We start from the raw sequence: 14,790 nt of genomic DNA on the forward strand, positions 1-14,790 counted from the left end.
ATGTGTCTTCTTGTGCATGTTTGTTGGAATGATCCGTTTGCCGCAGCTCAGAAAACAATTTGTGTTTGTCGTTCCTGCAGGATCAGTATGTGTTCCTAAACCAGTGCGCCATGGACATCATCAGGTCAAGAACTGGAACCAATGTGGATCTAATCTACCAAAACGTGGCTGCGCTCTCTGAATACGAGAACATAAAACCCCAAAAAAGATAAAACATTGCATAGGCCAGAGAAGCTGCTCAGGTCTCTCTTTATTCTCGTAGCAATGAGCTGAGCAGACATTTGTAAAAGGGAAGGCTTTAAATAGATTGTGCTGTATTTATTTTTTGAACCGTATCGTTCTCGTTGAGGAACGTGTAACTTTTCTGGATTTGAATGTGTTTCTTCTGGTATTTATTTGTTCAAAAATGTTGAATGTCTGACAATAGGGAAGAATGTTCATTGAGATTTGATGGTGGATATAGTCACATAATCACCACATTATTTCAGGACGTGTGTAAAACATCTGTCTTGGATTAGTTTGTATAAGTCATTTATTATTTTGTGCTTGCTTACTACTGTATACGACTTAATGTTGATTGCATTTTCAGCTCAGGTTATTTGTTGGATGCTTGTCAAGGCATTTTACATTCATGTTTGAAAATTCTGAATAAGAAAAACATGGACTGTTTTTAACTTCATATTTTTTGGAAGATTGTCTGATGCTTTTTGCACCTCTTTTACCAATTTAAACAATGTCTTTGAATAAAGTTGTGTTGTTGTGTTGTTGTAGAATACGTTGTATTTGTATGTCTTGTAGTAAATGCACTGGATGCATTAGATTTTCTATACTTTCCACATTTTTACGTTTGTACGATCTTTGATTATATTTATGCCTGTGCTTTGAGAAACTTTTTAGAACATTTTGCTGTTCTTCCTGTATCTGACTGTTTCAGATAGATTTTTAAGATTATGGGTGACATCATTAAACAAAACCTCAGGAACTCAAACAATGGAAAATGACATTTATTGGTTAATGTGCTGTTAAGAAAATCCCTACTGCAACAGTGTGTGCTTTGCATTGTTTTGTCCGTCTTTTCTACATTGTTAATTCCTAATAGAAACAACAGGGTTACATCACTTCCTGCTGCATATCTGCTCTCTCAGGGGAAACTTCCTGTGATGTTGAAACCACCAAAGAGCATAAGCTTTATTTTTGTCCTTCTTAAGGGCAGAATTTTCCACAAGGCGCGTTATATATTTCTTCTTCTAAAGATGAATGATGTGTGCAGTTACCCAGCAGATTATTTAACAACCACCTTATAGAAATTGTTCTTAAAATGATTGAGCACACATTTTGAATAAAAAACAAAAAGTAGCAAATAGTTATTAGGATGTTTTTGAGATGCTTTATGAAATGCTTGCTGGTACAATGCAAAATTTAAAATGTATAAGTAAGGTTTATCTATGTGTATACTGTTTTCAATTTGTGGAATAAAATTGTATTAAAAGATGTTACTACATTTTTTCCTCAACATATGTTCATGTGTGTGGCTTGAATCTGTGTAAGTTTGGCATCGATCTCTTGATTAGAATTAATTTGCTTCACTCTATGCATTAAATGTAGTAATATAAATTTCCCCCTGGTCATTTGCTGTACGCTGATGTCACAGAATACAGACAGTTGTGGTTCTGGATAAAATTGTACAAGCCGACAATTCCTCCACCAAGAAGGTTATGTTTTCACCTCTGTCCATTTGTTTGTATGATGCAGACTACGCAAAACGTACTGGACCGTTTCTCATGAAACTCATCATCACATGTCAATATCAGGAAATCAGGAGCAGGGGACAAATCCACTTTCACTGATTCACCACAGAATAACGAATTGATCTCGATAGAAAAAAGCAGAACTGACAAACATAAGCAGTGTGCAATTTGATGCAGCTTGTTTAAATCTAAGGAAGCTATTAGACCTTTGGCGGTGGTGTGGCCTCTACTGAGAGCCTCTCTAGGTGACCGCCTGTCATAGAAGCTCTGTACCAGCTGTATTTGACATTACACTGTAGGGTTACACATTAACCCTAACCCCTAACCCCTAACCCTAACTGAAGCATTCATTCTGTAAATAGTTTCTGAGTTGTTTCAGTCAAATGGAAGATATCAGAGGGATTCTGTCCTGCTAACTGCAGAGGAGGATCGAGAGGTGGTGGTGGTGGTGCACCTCTGCATTATTCAGCGCTCCATTAAGTTTGCAGGTAGCTAAGTGCAGCCCCAGAGGATGAATAAGTGATGCCATTTCTGTTTTTTATTTCATGAGGAAAACCAAAGAGCGTGTTCCGCATATTTAAAAAAGTTCCTGTTCTACTGCTCTTCCCTCCCATCAGACTTACACTTTGGACAATACGATGGTGTTTCCACAGCAATCATTGTCACACGGTTCAGCAGATGATCCTCACAAGGGGGTAATATGAGATTTGTCAACATGTTGTTTTCATTAAAAGCCTGATGTTTCCCACATGCTCCACCCCTCCACTCCCCATCCTTGCTTCATGTCCGTGATCCACAAGTTGAAAATAGATTTGGCATTTGACCGCCTCTGTCTCGCTTCCTAGTAGTACACTTAGAGTTGAGGCCATTATGACGGGAACCTCACCTGCAAGTGGGAAATTAAAAGCTGGTGAAATTAAATGTGCCTGTAAATCCACGGTAATGGATTAGCTTCTGATTTAAGTGGTAATTGTTTTTTTTAGCTGTTTCTGGATATATAAATGATAAATAAATGAAGGTTTGTGCTCATAGATAGATTTCCTGTTCTGTAAATGTGTCTGTTTAAGTTTGGCGTGTAGCATAATATTAGCATTGGTTTTGTCACTTTATCTCACTTGGCTAAAGAATGTTAAGGGTCAGTAAAGCTGAGATGGACATTCAGTTTGCAGGAAGACACAGTGCAGTCTCAATGGTCCCGCAATTCAAGGTAAGAAGACATGAACAACAGAGGAATCAGAGAAGAAGCTGTGACACTTGATGGTGTGGATGCAGATCAGATTTTCTCACTTTCATTAACATGGCGAGACAACATTTTTGTGAATTCCCGACGAAATAAAACAGAGATCTTTATGAACTCACAGTATGTTCACAGGTAAGAAAAGTCAAAGATCAGCTGCTTGTTTGGGGAAAGAGCTGCTACTGGATGCTGTGCAGCCATCTATCCACAGTGAGGCGCCATCGTATTTAAAGGCGGAAAGGCGGGATCAATGATTCACAGATCGATTAAAAAGTGTTAAAAGAAAAGACGGTAGACTTTCTGTTTTTGATATTATTTTTCACAAAATTTATATTATCCATTGAATACCCTCTCCGAGCTGTGGAATTCAATGGCTGCCTATCTATCTATCTATCTATCTATCTATCTATCTATCTATCTATCTATCTATCTATCTATCTATCTATCTATCTATCTATCTATCTATCTATCTATCTATCTATCTATCTATCTATCTATCTATCTATCTATCTATCTATCTATCTATCTATCTATCTATCTATCTATCTATCTATCTATCTACCCATCTATCTATATATCTAACCCTAACCCCAAATAGGATTTCAAATGTAATTCAAATAATTGGAGACTTTTTAAATACTTGATGAATCAACTTTATATTGCATTATAAATCAATATATTGATACACACATAGATTTATATAAATCTATGGATACACATCCCAGTGGCGGAAATGGGTTTTCCATGATGTACGTCACACAAACCACTGGATCTCGACGCTCGGTGTCTCCGCCATTCAAGCAGCAGCAGCAGGTGCAGTGCGCTGCTGCGGCCACAGGGGTCGCCAGAGTCTCCCGGTGCGGCGGCCACACAGGCGGGCAGCAGCGGGGCAGATGAGCCGCAGCAGCAGCAGCAGCGGGAGGATCCAGTCGGTCCAGCCTCCTCACGCTCCATGTTGAACCACAGCAACTTCTCCTCCAGCCGACTCTGACCCGTCCAGCACAGCCACTGCCCCCGCCGGCCACCAGCCCCGTGCTATGCCCGCTGGACCCGGGAGGAAGCCCGGAAACAGCCGCAGGAGCGCCGCTGCCGACGCCGAGTGAGTTGGGTGTTCTATCCGCTTGCCTTCCCTCCCGCCGTCGAAAGATAACTTGCTCCTATTCGGGCTACTTCAACTAAAGTCTGCTCTACGTGCTAACCCGCGCTAACTAGCTTGTATAGCCCGGACCTGTAGAAAAGGGGAGGGTGTGTTTTGTGTCGTATTTCAGAGGTTTGTGGACATTTTAACGACGCGCTGTTCGGAGGAATGTCTCCAGCCGTCGTAGTAACGCTATCTCTGTGTGTGTGTGTGTGTGTGTGTGTGTTAGCTGTCTAACCCGGGCAGTGGCTAGCGGTACTAGCTAGCTGCATAAAGTAAAACAGCCCTTCTCCACGGTAGCGGGCTGGCACTGGTTTTCATGGCAACCCGAGAACCTAAAGGATGTGTAGGAGGTTTCACTTTCATTTCCTCGTATTTGGTCTGTCCCTTGTCCCGGGTGTCCCACCGGTCCGATGGGGGGGGAAACAGGACCGGGGCTGCCCCTGTATAACGGTGCATGTGGCGGAGCAGCAATCGCAGGGAATCACCACACACACACACGTATTGCTGTGCAGCGGTGCAACACAACAACCCCCCCATTACTCAAACCACACTGAGTTGTTGTGTCACGCAACGCACGACGTGTTGCACACTGTGTGCATGTGTGTAACGTGGAGACACAATGCGGTGTGTGAAAGGAGATTTTGCAGGAGAGCAGGGAGGTGGGCAGACATTTAAAGGTCAAACTGCATATGCGGTGCAGGCCAAGACATCTTGAGGTTCAACTCGAGTTGCTGGTTTAATGCCAAAGCTGCAACCTTTTGTCATGTTCACCTCCAGCACCAGCGTTATGACTGTCAACAGGCAGGGACCTCTGTCTCTCTGCAGGGACCTCCCTCCTTAAGACACAAGGGGATGTTCAGCGTTGTTATTAATGGATTGTAAGATTATACCTGGGATGTATTTGTCCAAAGTTCAGCTTCAAGAATGAACTTGATAGACAAGCTGCCAATGTTGGCTTGTAACTGTGTGTGTGTGTGTACATTTGAGCCAGTGGAGAAGAATAAATTACAGAACATTCATTGCCTAATGAGTGGCAAACAGAAAACATCCTGTAAATACTCACAACACTACCAAATACTCACAGCATGACCAAATACTTGCAACACAATTAAATACTCGCAACACTACCAAATGCGCACAATACTGTCAAATGCTCAAAACGCAACCAAATGCTCACTACACTTCTAAACACTAACAACACTGTCAAATACTCGGAACACTTGTTAACATTAACACCAACAACAGTACCAAATACTCACAACACAACCAAATACTCAAAACACAACCAAATGCTCACAATACGGTCAAATGCTCAAAACTCAACCAAATCCATACAACACAACCAAATACTCAAAACACAACCAAATACTCACAACACGACCAAATGCTCACAACACAACGTGCCACTTCCCCTCATTTACCTCGGCCTATTCTCAGTGCAGACAAATATAGAGGAGCTCATCATCTTTAACGGTGTGGCATTGTGTGGCATTGTGTGGCGTTGGGCTTTGCCAGACATGACAGTAACACAGAAGTGCACTATAGTTAATAGTTAAAAAGCCTACTGCAACGTGTCCCTCGGGAGGAGGCAATCCAAGCACAAGAGGAAATGATTACCAGACTGCTGGAAGTGAAGTGTGAGGTGATATCCGGGAAATTGCTGCAGACTGAGAAAAGACGGTTTAACAGGCCATCTCTCGTTCCTGTCTTTCTCTTTTTCTCTCAAAGCTCTGCAAAGTCCTAATTTGCTTTTGCTTTAGCCTCTCTGTGACCTGTATGCACCTATAGTCGACTCAATCCTTCAGATTAGGTTATACGGAACAATAACGGGCTTATATCCAGTATTAGGATTCTCTGTCAGACTCACATTGGAGGACAAACATTGATCTGATATTGAATGACAGCAAAATGCCCGACTGCAAGTGGTGCCAATAGCACAGATGATTACATGTTAGACATTTGAAGGTCATTGATGCTGAGTGGCAATCGGAAGTGGGTCATAAGATCAATAAACACTCACACTACTTGCATTTGCCTCTGGTTTTGATAAAGTCTGCTTCAAATAATCAACAGCTAATTTCCTTTGCTAGGAGGGACTCTTACAGGTTATATGCCTGGTTATAATGAACAACCCTGGTTATTAATGACACTGGTGGCCGATAAGTGAACTGTACTCAGCATCCTGTTGCTTGTGCATGTGCTTGAACTGTGCAATTGAGCATCCAAGCAGTGCTGGTACATACCTGAGACTCAATGTCGTTGACCTGTATCGTCTTAATTGATGAGGTAACTAAATATATATAGAGTTTTTGGTTATTATAGCTGGCAACTAGTGGTGTGTTGACGGTTTGACAACCATTATGTTATGGTACAACTTCTTTCCACATATTTGCAATAGAAAAGCATTCACACACACTGTACCTTTAATCCTTTGAGACCAAAACAAATAATCATATACTTATATACTGTATATTATAATATACATTTTCTTTATAATGATTGGAGGTTTTCAGTGGTGATGTGTCAACACCCACGCATGTCTGGTCCTGCCACGTGACAGTCTACCTTGGACTAATCAGGCAGGGATATTTAATGGCATTGGTCCCTAAGCCTATCAACTTGAACTGTGGCTTTGCCCTGACATGACTGACGAATGGAGAGAGAGTGTTTTTCAGTGAAGGGATGAAAGCATGGTGAGAAACTGAAGTGCTGTTTGACTCACATGCTGTGGGTTGTGAGTGCAGTTTAATCGTTGCTTTTTCTAGCAGGGAAGACTCAGCAACAGATGTCCCAACTTCCATGCTGTGCTGTGAGGGATTCTCAGAAAATGTCCAACCACATACTGTACGTGTGGCTCTACAGAAGAAAACACTCAGGGGGGTCCTGGTAGTGTAGAGGATGAAGACACTGATTGTGTAGCGAAGGTCGTCCTCCCCTCTCGCCCTTATTTACATTAAAATCTCCAATATCCATTTTAAGAATACAAGGATAAAAAAGAAAGATTGTTTATGAAAGGTTGCCGCCCTGTGTCAGGATGTCAAAACTGGGGAAGGGGTGCTCTTAATTTTTCTAAATTCAGTCGAGCAGTTTCAGGATTGTTTGTTATTAGAAATGTGGCAGAAATGAAGGAGGAAACTCTTTGTATTTAAGCAACGATGCATGATGTTCAGATGTGTATGTCTCTTCCTTTGAGACAGCACACAAGGGTTGGTATTCAGGTTCTGTAATTGTCTTGGTATCAGTTGAATCTGGGCAAATTTTTCCGGTTTCAAAATTAGTTATTTTCATAAATTTCTCCGATCTATGAACTGTGAGTTTGGATCTGACTGCTCTTAACAGGGGGAAGTGTCCTACTCCGGGTGGCTAAGCACTGTTCCAGTTCCCCTGAGATGGAAATGCTTTCCCCGACATCTAGTGGGGGAATCTAGGTTAATACTGCCCCATATTGAATCTGTCTCTCTGCCCCCAGAGAGCAAATGCACTTTTAGCAGCTTATATTGTGCCAAGATTCCCCTCCCTTGGTCCGGCAAAATGTTTTCGCCTGAGCTCTTTACAGCTGTAAGTTGCCCTTTATGTCTAAAAACAGGTTCCTCTCTCTCAGAATGTTACTTAGCCAGTGCCAACATTTTCATTTTATGACTGTATCATTAAATGGATGAAAAGGCACACAATGGGACATATGCTGTTTGCTCCCGTATAAAGTATCCAAATGCAAAACATTGTTTATGGAGACGTCACACTTGACAAGCAACATTACATCAATGTCATGTCTGTTTGTGAGATGCAAACCCACTCTGGACCAAATATAGCTGTTTTAATATTAGCTATTCCTTATGCTAATGCCAGGGCTGTAACACCCTGTAATGTATGGAGACAGCCGTCCTTTTGTGACGGTCCCACATTAATCTCGGGAAGCAGCTTCTTCTTTTCTCATTACAGCTGTGAGACAAAGAAAAGCAGTTACTTTTTAAAGACCTCGGAAACTGGAAACTCTTTTTCTATTATTAGATTTCATGTTGGTTGCAGTGTGACTTTAATGCTACCTTATGTAATGTATCTCGGTGATCAGCGACAAGCCATTTCAAGTCTACATCTGCTACGTAAAGGTCACAAGCTCTATGTTTTCCTTCAAAAAAGTTGAATAACACAACAATAACAATGATGCTGTACCAAAATCACAATATTTTAGGTCAACAGCCAGCTGATCTCAAACTGAGCCCAACTACCCTCCTCTCAATAGCTGCTGGATCTCAATGGACTAAGGAGCCTTTTTACTACTGTATTATAAAGGTGTTGTTTATACCTTTTCTTCTCTCCAGTGAAGCATCCATAGAGAGCCAGTCTGAACTAGATTGTGTTAATATGAAACGTTATTTGGACGCAGCGACTGAGTGACTGAGTTCAGGCACATTAAGACATGATGGTAATAATCATTAACAGATCATTTGAGACAACATTCACCTGCACCTTTAAATTAACAATCATTTCCAACGGTTCGCCATATCAGCTTTTACTAATTAAAAGTTTCCCCTGTTGGTTGTGTACTCTCTGCACACTGTTGTCAGTGTTCGTCAAAGAGAGTTTGTGAGAGAAGAACTGCCACTCTGTCACCATTGTACAAGCAGGAGGGATTTGAGGGATTCCAACAATTCCAACATTTGATTATCATATTAGACATCTTCTTTTATTGAGGATCATATTGGATCACTGTCAGCGATTTCATTCTCCCAACTAAGCTTTCATTAATATTTATGATAGTTTACTTGCTGTATAAATCCATGATGCTGACACGTTTTCATATTTTAACTTAAACATAGAATTTCCTGCAGCAACCTTTGTCACATCTATTCTTAAGGTAGATAACATATATATATATATATATATATATTGTGTGTTCCTCACCTCATCCTGCCTCTTGCTTACATACCCATGTCACACACTCAAATTTAGGGTTTGCTATTCACCCTGTGACCCTGTGACGTTTGTTCTTAGTCTGCTGGGTATGGTGTGTGTATTTATAGAGCAGGTTTAACACCATAGATCCACTGCTCTTCTTTTCACAGAGGCAGTTACTGCAGGAGCATTCTCACGGTAGCTAGTGCCTCTGCAATCGATATCCACCTCTCACTCATCTCAAGCTAAACGTATGGAGCTGCTGCTTGTGTAAAAGCTTCCAATTTTACTCAGGACCCTGTGTTTTTACTTTGTTGGTATAGTTTTCTAAACCCCCCCAAAACGTGATCGAATATTCTACAAATTACCTTTTGCGAGGCCTCAACGCACATGTCGTTCTTCATGTCCTGATTTGTTTCATATTCTTATCTGCCTGGCCGACCTTGCAGAGCGATTTTGTAATGTACACAGTCCCAGAAAAGGATTGGCACTGTGAGGCACACACCACACGTCAAATGCCCATAATCTTCAGTTTCAAGAGATAAGCTGCTGTGTCTGTGTTGCATTAACAGCAGGTTTGTTGTAGGTTTATCACATTATTTTATCAGAGTTTTTATTATGAAAGAGGTGATACTGAGAGGCTTGATTACGTCACGGTTTTAACATCATCCTATTAAAGCCCTCTTTGGAGGGTCATCTTGGTGCTCTGTGGAGACTGAATCAGCTTGGCTCTAATTTTTGGCATCTGGCTACTGATGTTTTCTTGCCCTGACATTTTATTGGCTTCAAACAAATCAGTTAATTGCTATTAATGTAGTGACACAATGTTTTTGATTTAGAGAATGCGCACTCAAGTTTCAGCGTTATATTTGTGTGTTCTCTCCGTGGAGTAGTCAGGTGAGGGGTAGACACTGCGTTAAATTACACGCAAAGGAAACTTGTGCTCAAACGTAGCCCTCCTTGCCAAGCAGCTTTAAGAAACCAAGCATCAACTTGACCTTTAAGAAAGACCTCGAATTTCACAGCATGGACGGTTTCCATGAAATGGGATAATTGTCTGAGTTCAGTTATAAATTTATACTCCGCAAATCTATAAGGCTCAGCGTGTGTATGGGAAAGGTGGCTTTAAAAGGGTTATAGTGGCTATAAACAGTTTGAATTATGTTTCTACAATGATTTTCTCATGGTATCACTCAGATAAAAAAACGTTAATTTAAACTTTTTTAGCTTTTATCTCTCCACTCTCCATCTCTCTCGTATTCGTCTCCTTTCTTCCAGCCATCTGCTTTTGCTCTTTTGTACTCAGGCAGACACGACCAGGTCTGATCTTTCTGCCAAACACACACAGATAAAATTAATATTGATCCTCTAATCTTTCTCCAAGTATGTGAGCAAACAAGTGCATTTTTCTAAAATGTCAGCGAAGTCCTTTTAATGCCAGGTTATGTTGCTTTTGTTGATGCAGCGCTTCCATATCTACTCCATCCAGATCTACGCAGTTAAGTGGACTGATGGTCGATCTGATTGGATTCACAGTCTTGTTCCTGTCCTGGGTTGATGTTACTCTGCTTTAGTGAACAGATATCTCTGTCAGGAGAATGGAAACTTAATTGAATGCTATTGATGTTTAATTCTTCGATTAACTCCCATGAGGGAGTGACAGAGAATAGAGGGTGAGCATAAACGTGAATGGAGCAAACAGAAACTTATGGAATGTTTTGTAGAATTACACCATAGTATTGGTGTGTTAAGACACCTTGTTCTCCCTCTCCCTGCACCAAACTCGAATAAAGCTGCTTTGCAATTATTCTTCAGTAACATTTGATGATAAACTTGGTGATCACATCCTTATTTAAAAACTTTATCCGCAAAGACAAATGTAAATAGTCATTATATTTACAGCAAAATGCTTTTTTAATGAATGTTTTTTTTCCACATTGAAAATGGCTGAGCCAGTGCTTTAAAAAAGGCTGCCGATATAATTAGTGTACAGCAGTACAGAACATTATCTAGAGTAAAGGCCAGTGTGACATTTACTTACAGTATGTGGCTCCTCAGGCTGCGCAGGGTAAACTTGTACCAGTAAATTACATTGTCGTCGTTCACTTGAAGTTACAGTACAAACATTTTTCTTCCTTTACTTCAACTAGCGACTTTAACTTCATAAATATCTGTAATAATGTGTTTTTGTCTATATAACGTGACATTTTCTTGTCCAGAACAAAGTATTGGGACGTCGGGCCTTGTTGTCGTTTACTGTTTGGCTCATTTAGCTGGATCCTGTTCAACAGTTGTTGTTAGTTTTAATGTATTAACTCAATTGAACCTAATTTTGAAAGACAACAGGACAGCAGAGTGGGAGGGCATGTAATGTCTGGAAGGCATTTGAGTGTACTTAATAGTGGGTGCCCAAGACCCAGTGCCATTCCTGTAAAGTGTGTCTCAAGCATCTAATTTTTCTGCACTCACACAGGGAGAGTGATTAGGTTTATGGTCTGTTTTGTCTAAGATTGGAGTAGGGGTGGGGAGCTTTCCTCTATAAAGGGCCATTTCATTTTATAATGTCTGTCTTGGGCCATGTTGAATTACTGAACACATATATCACACACACCTCTCTAATGCTATGGCTGGAACTGCTGTTCTCTTTGGTGAAGCGTCTGATGTCAGATGGAATGATGAGGCTACTCACGGCTGGTTTCAGCCAAAACAAGGTGCTCCAAAGACCTCCCAGTTTTGGTAGTGCCACGTGAGGCTGACAAATACAGTAATTCAGCCCTAGTATTAAATTCAGTGTTAACTTTGGTCAGTTGTTTGGTGTATATGACTGCTATTTATTTATCAGATTTTTCTTATACACAACATAACTTTGGACAAAAATATGTATGTAGCTCAAATCCACATTAACAATATATGCATCCTTACAAAGTGCAAGTATAACTGCAACTCATAGCAAAGATCTGTAGCCCAAAGATCTACCAAAAGATTATTATTCATTAGTTAGTATCTGTTTTGCCTGAGTTTCTCACCACTACAATTGTCTCAGTTGAAGCACATGGCCTTTGTGTTGTTTTCCCTAATTGAGCCAGAGACACAACTGCAAACCAGTGGGAAAGGATCTGGCCAGGACTCCTGTGAGTCAGTCCTGGCTCTCTGCAGGGAAAGTTGGCGAGCTGACGGTTCTCTGATGTAAATGTGACTTGGTTGTATGTTTGGAGAGAAGCTTGCAGAGCACTGGTTATGCAATATGCATGTGGCAGTGTTTCACCCTGTATAGATTTCAATTTGCAGAGCCAGTGTGGCTAATTGTTCCCTTTCTGAGTTTAATCTGGCTTCTTTGCTAGAAGCCTCAAGAAAAAAATGTAAAAGTAAAAGACAGCATTACAGGTCTCTTAACCAAATTATAGTTTTGAACACCGACTCTCTTGAGCCAATGCTGTGCACTTTTGCTCCGGTCTTTGGTCCTGTATTGAATGAAGGGTTTCTACGTGGCATGTGGTTCATCTCTTATGAACAGTTACTTAAACATCTGGTCTCAGTGAGGAAATGTAGGGCAGTATGTTCTTCATCCAAATCATGCCAAACTCTGGGTCAACGTGTCCTCCTTCAGGTTTCTCTCTTTTTGCCTGCACCCATTCTTGTATGTGTGTCAGATGTCATACAAATCTCTCTTCTCGTATTTTGATAATGCCATGCCCCCTGAGACCATCCACACCTACCCTCTCCCCCTCTCTTCTCCATGTCTTTATGCTTTCCTCTCGTTGCTGTCTCCATTTGGCTCCGTCTCCTCTGCACCGCCTCTCCCCTTTTGTCCCTCTAACGCCGTCAGCTTTGGGACTCTCTCTCAGTTCACTTCTGATTTAGGTTAGACATTCTCAAGTGTTATGGCTTCCTCCTTTTCTTAGCGATAGGATTTAAAGGCACAGATTCCTCCATGATACCCAACCCATTTAACACTTGTTGGCTTCCTGTTGGGGAAGCTGAGGGGTTTTCCACAAGTTTTTATTTTTTACTACTACAATTATATTTCATTTCATATTGGTACATGACTGAAATATAGTTTCGGGATCTGTTGTGACTATGTAATGTGTATGTTGTGTATTAGGGGTATATGTGTTTGTGATGATTTGACGTGCTTTTTGTTTTTGGATTTGTTGATTATCTCACACCCCAGCTGTTGGAGAATGCATTGTTCTCTCTCCCTCTCTTAAGAGGCATTTTAAGGAAAAACAAAAGGCCACAATGGGATGTTGGATTCACAATTATTAAACATTACAAGTTATGTCAAGTACCGATTAGAACGAGCGACCACATTCAAATGAACAATTATGATATTTTAATATGAACATTATACTGTCCCGCAGGAGTCGGATACCTCCAGTCACTCTGGATACATAGCGCACCAAGGTGTGTATTTGTTTAGTGTTAGAGTTGCAGTAATGCTCTGTAAATGTGGTGCTGTGTCTTAGTGTCTTGTTTGTATATGGTTATTTGTAGCAGTTCAGTTTTTTTGTTGACTTAATAAACACACAATGGATAGAATCCTGTTTCTTACCACATAATATAATTTCACATGCTACTAGCTAAACATTTTTTTTTTTTTCATTTATTTGGATCCATGATCGTTCAAGTAGTTCTATCGCCCCAAATCTCCAGTAGCTGGTGACTAGCTGCTACTGTCTGAAGGTGGTGTGTGTGTGTGTGTGTGCAGGTGGCAAACAGATTATGCACTTGGCCCAGGGTGACGTCAGCGGCTCCCTTAGGACTGGGAATGGGTGGGGTCCCGCTCTCCTTAGCATAGTGGTGTGAACAGGAGGAGCATGGGAAGAGGAGACACTGGGAGTAAGGCGGTTTGTACTGTGTCAGTAAGAGTGAAACCTTTCTCCTACTTGTGTACCTCTGCAGGTGAGACAGGCTGCACCCAAGAAGGATCCTGGATGCGGTGTCTCCTGCGGCTCAGGTGAAAGGTAAGCTGAGCTTTCACCTGTGTGCCCCCTCTTAAATGTCTTAATAATACATATGCTTAATTAAATGGGTAAGCTGTCTGCAAGCTTCAATTAATTAAAAGGCTTGTGTCACTCATATGCTAGAGTTAGAGGTTACGATTTCATTTGAAGACCTGTTTTCTTTCACGTGTCAGTCTAATTTCAAACTGACATAAATAAGATCACATTTTCACCTAGGGCTGCCAGGAGGCATAACTCACTTTCTGAGCAGAAGAGAGAATTAGAGCACGTCTCTTAAGGTGTGGAATAGATGTACTCTGTGTTAATGCCAGGTTTTATAACATTTTAACATAGGTGCTTAGAGCTGTTTGATTAAGTGCTGCACCGCAAGGCTGTTATAGTGTCTTCTGTGTGTCCGTGTGAGCAGTTGTGTGCTGATTTTCAGAGTAGAGTGCAGCGATAAAGGAGGGGAACGGTCTGACAGACCTCTGCAGCTTACAGGGTGTGTCAGGTTCATTTGGGTTAGAAGGGAGTAAATGTTTGAGGTTGCACAAGGACAGTTGGCTACAGAATTATACTTCAGAGAGATCCTCAAAGCTGCATACCCGGCAGTTTGCCTGGACTACGTGTTGATCTTTTATACAGTAGCAGAAAAAGGGTAATGACTAGTTGCTGTTCCTTTTTTCAGCCCACCATCCTTATTACGCTGTGCGTTTTTGGTCTCTGCTGGAAGGATAAGTGGACCAGTCTTTTTTTGTATGTCGGCCAGTACTCGACAGTCAGCTGCTAAGCACATCTGTCCATTGGGCATGAAGATGGAAACTTAGT

General features: G+C 41.2%; 2 protein-coding genes across 12 annotated transcripts in view; both read left to right on the forward strand.

Moving 5' to 3' along the window:
- Positions 1–1,482, forward strand: part of LOC133008611 (receptor-type tyrosine-protein phosphatase beta-like) — a 40,845-nt gene extending 39,363 nt beyond the window's left edge. For all 10 annotated transcript variants that reach the window (XM_061075839.1, XM_061075840.1, XM_061075847.1 and 7 more), the window contains one exon: positions 81–1,482. In XM_061075839.1, coding sequence (XP_060931822.1) covers positions 81–212 — 132 coding nt within the window. In that variant the 3' untranslated portion in view covers positions 213–1,482. The remainder of the gene's footprint in view (positions 1–80) is intronic.
- A 2,390-nt stretch (positions 1,483–3,872) lies between these two features.
- Positions 3,873–14,790, forward strand: part of osbpl5 (oxysterol binding protein-like 5) — a 37,128-nt gene continuing 26,210 nt past the window's right edge. Inside the window, exons 1-3 of one of the 2 annotated variants that reach the window (XM_061076230.1) lie at positions 3,873–4,084; positions 13,381–13,423; positions 13,922–13,983. The gene's annotated coding sequence lies outside the window, so the exon portion shown is untranslated. The remainder of the gene's footprint in view (positions 4,085–13,380; positions 13,424–13,921; positions 13,984–14,790) is intronic. The other variant, XM_061076228.1, reaches the window with a different exon arrangement.

Source organism: Limanda limanda, chromosome 8 (assembly GCF_963576545.1).
Source record: "Limanda limanda chromosome 8, fLimLim1.1, whole genome shotgun sequence".
Taxonomy (NCBI): domain Eukaryota; kingdom Metazoa; phylum Chordata; class Actinopteri; order Pleuronectiformes; family Pleuronectidae; genus Limanda; species Limanda limanda.